This window comes from Anolis sagrei, chromosome 8 (assembly GCF_037176765.1).
Source record: "Anolis sagrei isolate rAnoSag1 chromosome 8, rAnoSag1.mat, whole genome shotgun sequence".
NCBI lineage: Eukaryota > Metazoa > Chordata > Lepidosauria > Squamata > Dactyloidae > Anolis > Anolis sagrei.
In genome coordinates this window covers 7,022,099-7,031,841 of record NC_090028.1, presented here as the reverse complement: position 1 = coordinate 7,031,841, position 9,743 = coordinate 7,022,099, and the positions used below count along the sequence as shown (strand labels likewise).

The 9,743-nt window shown below is 34.7% G+C and overlaps 1 protein-coding gene across 2 annotated transcripts in view; it reads left to right on the top strand.

Annotated features, from left to right (window-relative positions):
* Nucleotides 1-438: 438 nt before the first annotated feature.
* The window catches only part of GNAO1 (G protein subunit alpha o1), a 288,809-nt gene continuing 279,504 nt past the window's right edge, over nucleotides 439-9,743 (top strand). The window contains exons 1-2 of one of the 2 annotated variants that reach the window (XM_067471008.1): nucleotides 439-1,261; nucleotides 7,399-7,441. In XM_067471008.1, the coding sequence (XP_067327109.1) occupies nucleotides 1,144-1,261; nucleotides 7,399-7,441 (161 nt within the window). In that variant the 5' untranslated portion in view covers nucleotides 439-1,143. The remainder of the gene's footprint in view (nucleotides 1,262-7,398; nucleotides 7,442-9,743) is intronic. The other variant, XM_067471007.1, reaches the window with a different exon arrangement.

Sequence of the window (9,743 nt, the reverse complement as noted above, 5' to 3'; positions counted from 1 at the left end):
AAGTAAGTAATAGTATTATATTATTATCATTATATTTGATCTTTATTTTATTAAATATTATATGTTATAATATTATTATATTATATTATTATTATATTATTATATTATATTATATTATACTATTATTATATTATATTATATTATATTATATTATATTATATTATATTATATTATATTATAATGTTTTTATGATAGGACCAATGAGGCAATGGGGTTTAGAACCCAGGAACCCAAATCGTGTTGGATCATGAATGATCTTCTGCTTAGAAATGGGTGTTTTCCTTCCCATCCTTTGGCCTCTCTTTCTCTAGATTCCCCCCACCTTTTCCTTTAGGAGTGGGGCGCATGCGCAGGAGACAGGGAGAGCTCTGACGTCATAGAGTCAGCTTCCCCCCCCCCTCTCTCTCTTTCTCTTCCCCCCTCCCCTCCGTTGGAAGGAGCAACGCTAAGCAGGCGGCGCTCTCGCCCTGCCTTTCCTCCCTCCCTCCTTTTTCCCCCTCCCTCCTTTCCTCCCTCCTCTCTGCTTTCTCTCTCCGTCAGGATCGCCTTGGACGATGCCCTCGCTCGCAGCCATCGCCCATTAGAGACCCCCCCAAGTTCGGGGGAGCAGGAGGGGACCCCTTGAGATCCCCCCCACCCAAAGAGAAACCCCAAAAGAAAGGGGGAAAGGAGGAAGAAAGGAAGAAGGAAGAGACTGAAGAAGAATAAGAAAGAGACAACAAAGATAAATCCTTGCAACATTGTGTTGTGTTTGGCTGAGCTGCTCCCGACAATTCCCCGACAATTCCCCGACAATTCCCCGACAATTCCCCGACAATTCGAAGCTGTCACTTGGATGCAACGTTTGGAGTGAAGCAGAGCAAAAAAAAAAGACGCAGAGAGAAGGAAAGGAAGGAATTAAGGAGAGATTGTCTGCCAGGGAAGAAGAGAGAAGAAGGCAAGAAGGGGAGATTGGTTTTCTTTGGTGCACCAGCATCTCCCTGGCTTTGGTCCATCGGTGGTCTTCTCCTTCTCCCTGGCTTTGATTGGAGCTCGCCCTGCCTTTGGAGCAAGGAAAGAAGGGAAGGAAAAAGGGGTCTTTTGTATTCTTGTTGTTGTTTTATAGGGGGGGGATTCGCCCTTTTTGTGTGTGTGCCCACCACCATGGGATGTACCCTCAGCGCGGAGGAGAGAGCCGCCTTGGAAAGGAGCAAAGCGATCGAGAAGAACCTCAAGGAAGATGGCATCACCGCCGCCAAGGATGTCAAGCTCCTCTTGCTGGGTAAGTAGGCAGGCACACAGGCATAGATAGAGATACATGTATGTATGTGTATATGCGGATGTACATAGATACCGCTATGTCTTCTCTTGCTGGGTAAGTAGGCAGGCACACAGGCATAGATAGAGATACATGTATGTATGTGTATATGCGGACGTACATAGATACCGCTATGTCTCCTCTTGCTGGGTAAGGAGGCAGGCACACAGACATAGATAGAGATACATGTATGTATGTGTATATGCGGACGTACATAGATACCGCTATGTCTCTTCTTCTCCAGGTGAGATATGAGCATCCCTCTCTTCCTCAGGTGTGGTCTTCTTCCCCTCTCCCACCTCTCAATTTCTTCTATTTGCCATCACTATCTATCTATCTATCTATCTATCTATCTATCTATCTATCCATTCATCTATCTATCTATCTATCTATCCATCCATCCATCCATCCATCTATCTATTTATCTATTTATCCATCCATCCATCCATCCATCCATCTATTTATCTATCCATCCATTCATCCATCTATCTATTTATCTATCTATCTATCCATCTATCTATCTATCTATCTATTTATCTATCCATCCATCCATCCATCTATCTATCCATCTATCCATCCATCCATCCATCCATCTATCTATTTATCTATCCATCCATTCATCTATCTATCTATCTATTTATCTATCCATTCATCTATCTATCTGTCTATCTATCTATCTATCTATTTATCTATTCATCCATTCATCCATCTATCTATCTATCTATCTATCTATCCATTCATTCATCTCTCTATCTCTCTATCTATCTATCTATCTATCTATTCATCCATCCATCTATCTATATACCTCCCTCTCCCTATATATTATGAAATCCTTCTTCGTTTTGTGCACCCAGGGGCATTGGATATATGTAGATAGATAGGATAGGATAGATAGACAGATGGATAGGATAGGATAGAGAGATAGAATAGAATAGAATAGAATAGAATAGAATAGAATAGATAGACGGATATGATAGATAGGATAGATAGAATAGAATAGATAGATAGGCAGATGGGGATATGATAGATAGAATAGATAGATAGAATAGATAGAATAGATTGATAGATGGATATGATAGATAGGATAGATAGATAGATAGATAGATAGATAGATAGATAGAATAGATAGATAGAATAGATAGATAGACAGACAGATAGATATGATAGAATAGATAGACAGGTGGATATGATAGATAGGATAGATAGATAGAATAGATACATAGAATAGATAGAATATATGGATGGATAGATAGATAGATAGATAGATAGATAGATAGATAGACAGACAGATGGATATGATAGATAGAATAGATACATAGAATAGATTAATAGAATAGATAGCATACATACATACAGAGAGAGAGAGAGAGAGAGAGAGAGAGATTGAGATTGATGGATTATGAAATGCAGCCTTCTTGGCTTTGTACATCCCAGGGCATTCGATTTGTGTAGATAGATAAATAGATAGATAGAGAAGTGTGTGTGTATATATATATTCCCCCTTTCTATATAAGCACTATGGGGCATCTATAGAAAAGGGAAATATATATATATGTGTGTGTGTGTGTGTATTCCCCCTTTCTATATATGCACTATGGGGCATCTATAGAAAAGGGAAATATATGTGTGTGTGTGTATATATATATATATATTTCCCCTTTCTATATATGCACTATGGGGCATATATAGAAAGGGGGATATGTATATATAATTGAATGCATCCTTCTTGGCTTTGTGCACCATGGATCTCATATATATATATATATATATATATATATATATATATATATATATATATAATTTGTACATTATAATAATATAATGTACAATAATATAATATTTAATAATATAATACAATATTAATCCCCCATTTCCATATATATATATATATATAGAGAGAGAGAGAGAGAGAGAGAGAGATAGGGGATTAATATCTATCTATCTATCTATCTATCTATATGAGAAAGAGGGTATTAATATTATATAATATTATTAAATATTATATTATTGTACATTATATTACTAAATGCATTCTTCTTGGCTTTGTGCACTATGAGGCATCTAGGAATATATAGCTATATATCTTTCTCTACACAGATATAGATATTTTGAAATACATCCTTCTTGGTTACCATGAAGCGTATGGGAATATATATGTGTGTGTGTGTGTAATACATATAGAGTGATGTATATTATAATAGGAATAATAATATATATATTTATATCTAAGTTTTGATATAGCTATATATACATACACATATGATGAAATACATCCTCCTTGGCTTTCTGCACCCAGGGGCATTATACACACACACAAACACATATACACATACATATATAGGCATATATATGATGAACTACATCCTTCTTGACTTAGTTCACCCAGGGGCATTTGAGATAAACATATATATATAATCCATACATTTTCCTTTCCAAATCAAGAGGAAATATAGACTGATAGGAAAGGAGGATGAGTGTGTGTTTTTGGGGAGAGGCTGGCCCTAGATATTAAAGGGTATATGATAAAATATATTCTTCTTGGCTTTCTGCACCTGGGGGCATTTGATGTGTGTGTGTATGTGTGTGTGTCTATAGATAGATAGATAGATAGATAGATAGATAGATAGATAGATAGATAGATAGAGCGAGGTGGGGGATATATATGATGGAATACATCCTTTGTGACTTTGTGCACCATGGGGCATTATAAATATAATATAATATAATATATAATTCAATGCATGCTTATTGAGGTTGTGAACCATGGGGCATATAGGAATGTGTGTGTGTGTGAGAATATATATGATGAAATACATCCTTTGTGAGTTTGTGCACCATGGGGCATTATATATAATATAATATAATATAATATAATATATAATTCAATGCATGCTTATTGAGTTTGTGCACCATGGGGCATATAGGAATGTCTGTGTGTGTGTATGAATATATATGATGGAATACATTCTTTGTGACTTTGTACACCACGGGGCGTTATATATATATATATATATATATATATATATATGATGCATGCTTATTGAGTTTGTGTACCATGGGGCATATAGGAATGTGTGTGTGTATGAATATATATGATGAAATACATCCTTTATGACTTTGTGCACCATGAGGCCTTATATATATAATATAATATAATATAATATAATATAATATAATATAATATAATTAAATGCATGCTTATTGAGGTTGTGAACCATGGGGCATATAGGAATGTGTGTGTGTCTGTGTGTGTGTGTGTGTATGAATATATATGATGGAATACATCCTTTGTGACTTTGTGCACCATGGGGGCATTATATATATATATATATATATATATATATACTTGTGTGTGTATATATATATATATTCACACACACACACACACATATATATACACATATGCACACACACACACACACATATATATATTCACACACACACACACACATATATATATGCATCCTTCTTGGCTTTCTGCACCTGGGGCATTGGATGCTCGCCCCAAAGGACTTTTTTTTTCCAAACTGGAATGAGTCAATGGGATGGAATAAGTGGACTGGGTGGGTTTCGGAAGGGATCCATAAACACAGCTGGAGGGAGGAGAGATGGGAAAGGAAAGGCACACAATGGAGGCAAGCAGGGCTTTCCACCCAGGAGCTCTCTCTCTCTCTCTCTCTCAATTTCTCTCTCTCATGTATGTGTGTGTGTTTGCTGCCTCCATCTTCGGCCCCACCTTTTGCTGTAGTGCACAAATAGGCTCCAGCTAGGCTTTGCCTTTCTCTACCTGCCTTCCCTTTAAATATCTAGGGCCAGCCTCTACCCAAAAACACACTTTTCCTCCTTTCCTATCATTCTATATTTCCTCTTGATTTGGAAAGGAAATTGTATGGAGATATATCTATCTATCTATCTATCTATCTATCTATCTATCTATCTATCTATCTATCTCAAATGCCCCTGGGTGCACAAAGTCTAGAAGGATGTACTTCATCATATATATGCCTATATAAGAATGTATGTATGTTTGTGTGTGTGTATAATGCCCCTAGGTGCAGAAAGCCAAGGAGGATGTATTTCATCATATATGTATATATAGCTATATCAAAATTTAGATATATATATATATATATATATATATATATATATAATTCCTATTATAATCTATATTACTCTATATGTACTACACACACACACATATATATATTCCCATACGCCTCATGGTAACCAAGAAGGATGTATTTCAAAATATCTATATCTGTATAAAGATATATAGATATATTGTTGAATTCCTTCATGGCTGGAATCACTAGGTTCTTGTAGGTTTTTTCGGGCTATAGGGCCTCTAGAACATGGCCCTATAGCCCGAAAAAACCTACAAGAACCTATATAGCTATATATTCCTATATGCCTCATAGTGCACAAAGCCAAGAAGAATGCATTTCATAATATAATGTACAATAATATGATATTTAATAATATAATACAATATTAATACCTCTTTCTATATATATATATATAAATCAAAATATCTATATCTGTGTAAAGATATATAGATATATATATATTCCTATATGCCTCATAGTGCACAAAGCCAAGAAGAATGCATTTCATAATATAATGTACAATAATATAATATTTAATAATATAATACAATATTAATCCTCTCTCTCTCTCTCTCTCTCTATATATATATATATCAAAATATCTATATTCCTCTTGATTTGGAATTTTTTCCTCTTGATTAGGAAAGGGAATTGTATTGACACATATACCTCCCCGCAACAGATGCATAAGTGTACATTGTTGATATGTATGTAAACATATACATATACACACACACACACACACATATATATATATCTCCCATGCAATATTTCGCATGGAATAATATAATATAATATTTATAAATAATATATAAATATTATATATATAATATATAAATAATATAATATTTAATAATATAATACAATATTAATCCTCTCTCTCTCTCTATATATATATATATAGTGTATAAGTGTACATTGTATATATGTATGTAAACACACACACACACACACACATATATATATCTCCCATGCAATATTTCGCATGGAATAATATAATATAATATTTATAAATAATATATAAATATAAATATATATAAATAATTATAAATAATATATAAATAATATAATATTTAATAATATAATACAATATTAATCCCCCCCCTCTCTCTCTCTATATATATATCAATCAAAATATCTATACCTGTGTAGAAAAAGATATATCTATATATTCCTATATCCCTCATAGTGCACAAAGCCAAGAAGAATGCATTCCATAATATAATATAATATAATATAATATAATATAATATTTAATAATATAATACAATATTAATCCTCCCTCTATATATATCTATATCAAAACATCTATATATGTGTAAAGATATATAGATATATATTCCTATATGCCTCATAGTGCACAAAGCCAAGAAGAATGCATTTCATAATATAATGTACAATAATATAATATTTAATAATATAATACAATATTAATCCTCTCTCTCTATATATATATATATTTATATATATATCAAAATATCTATATCTGTGTAGAAAAAGATATATAGCTATATATTCCTATATGTCTCATAGTGCACAAAGCCAAGAAGGATGCATTTCATAATATAATATAATATCATATAATATAATGTACAATAATATAATATTTAATAATATAATGCAATATTAATCCTCTCTCTTGATTTGGAATTTTTTCCTCTTGATTCGGAAAGGAAATTGTATTGACACATATACCTCCCCGCAACAGATGCATTAGTGTACATTGTAGATATGTATGTAAACATATATACACACATATATTATATATATTTCTCCCATGCAATATTCCGCATTGGAAGCTCTCCGCCTTGGCTCGCTTTTGGCACGAAAGCCCCAACCCTTTGCACAGCTGTTTCTCCCTGTAATCTCCTTTATCGCCTTATATTCTCACACTAGCCAGATCGTGTCTTCATTGGGGTTTTAGCTTTTGATTTAATGTTGTTTTTTCCCCTCTCTTTCTCTCTCTTTCCCCTACAAAAAATCATAATAATGCAGGAGCTGGTGAATCGGGGAAAAGCACCATTGTCAAGCAAATGAAGTAAGTGTCCCTCTTTGCACCAATCTTCAATGCTGGGAGATGCAGTGATTTGTATTTTCGTTGCAAAAATAACCCTGGTTGCTTGTGGTTAAGCTTACGGATTGAGACAAACACATATGTATATTTGAGACTGGGTGGAGTGGAAGGCAGGCCTTTGCTCCTTTTCTCCTCCATGCAAAGGCAAAGCAGGCTCCGAGTTGGATGAATGAGCGTCCGCCATGTTTGGAGTGGATGTGTATTGGCAAGGAGGAGGAGGGGGGAATCTTGTTGTTTTTCCTGCTGATCTCCCTGGATGGAGAGGAGATTGCAAATGGAGATGAGATTGCAAAGGCTGATAGAGAGACAAGCAAGAAGGAGGAAGGGGAAAGGACCCCTCCATCACCCACCCTTCCAAAAATCCTGTTTATTTGCCATGCACTGATGCACTGATGCGCCAGGTGTCTGCTGTTCGGGGCTTTGGTGCTGAAGTAGGTCTCCTAATGCTTGCCTTCCTCCTGGAAAAAAAGGGCGGAGGATGAAGAAGAAAGGAAGGAAGGAAAGAATGAAAGGGTGGGAATTGGGGGTCAGTTTACCTGGACGATGCCCAAAAAGTTCCTTCCTGAAAATCCAATCACATTTTATTTGCACCAAACCAGTGGCTGTTTGCAATGATAACACACCCAAGTACATACCAGTCAAGTTTCCTAACACTAATGCAATAATAATAATAATAATAATAATAATAATAATAATAATCTTTATTTATACCCCGCCATCATCTCCTCGATGGGGGCTCGGGGCAGCTTAGAGGCCATTGGGGGTCGGTTTACCTGGACAATGCCCAAAACGTTCCTTCCTGCAAATCCAATCACATTTTATTTGCACCAAACCAGTGGCAGTTTGCAATGATAACACACCCTAGTACATACCAGCCAAGTTTCCTAGTACGAATGCAATAATAATAATAATAATAATAATAATAATAATAATAATTAATAATAGCAATAATAATACATTTCTGCATACCAGAAATCACATTTTATTTGCACCAAACCAGTGACTGTTTGCAAAGATAACACACCCAAGTACATACCAGCCAAGTTTCCTAATACTAAAGCAATAATAATAATAATAATAATAGCAATAATAATAATACATTTCTGCATACCAGAAATCACATTTTATTTGCACCAAACCAGTGGCTGTTTGCAATGATAACACTCCCAAGTACATACCAGTAAAGTTTCCTAGAACTAATGCAATAATAATAATAATAATAATAATACATTTCTGCATACCAGAAATCACATTTTATTTGCCCCAAACCAGTGGCTGTTTGTAATGATTGCACACCCATGTACATACCAGTCAAGTTTCCTAGTACTAATGCAATAATAATAATAATAATAATAATAATACATTTCTGCATACCAGAAATCACATTTTATTTGCACCAAACCAGTGGCCGTTTGCAATGATTGCACACCCAAGGACATACCAGTCAAGTTTCCTAGTACTAATGCAATAATAATAATAATAATAGTAATAATAATAATAATAATAATAATAATAATACATTTCTGCATACCAGAAATCACATTTTATTTGCACCAAACCAGTGGCTGTTTGCAATGATAACACTCCCAAGTAGATGGGGACTCGGGGCGGCTTACATGAGGCCATTGGGGGTCAGTTTACTTGGATGATGCCACAAAAGTTCCTTCCTGCAAATCCAATCACATTTTATTTGCACCAAATCAGTGGCTGTTTGCAATGATAACACACCCAAGTACATACCAGTCAAGTTTCCTAGTACTAATGAAATAATAATAATAATAATAATAATAATTAATAATAGCAATAATAATACATTTCTGCATACCAGAAATCGCATTTTATTTGCACCAAACCAGTGACTGTTTGCAAAGATAACACACCCAAGTACATACCAGTCAAGTTTCCTAGTACTAATGAAATAATAATAATAATAATAATAATAGCAATAATAATAATAGCAATAATACATTTCTGCATAGCAGAAATCGCATTTTATTTGCACCAAACCAGTGGCTGTTTGCAATGATAACACACCCAAGTACATACCAGTAAAGTTTCCTAATACTAATACAATAATAATAATAATAATCTTTATTTATACCCCGCCATCATCTCCCCGATGGGGACTCGGGGTGGCTTACATGAGGCCATTGGGGGTCAGTTTAACTGGACGATGCCCAAAAGGTTCCTTCCTGCAAATCCAATCACATTTTATTTACACCAAACCAGTGGCTGTTTGCAATGATAACACACCCAAGTACATGCC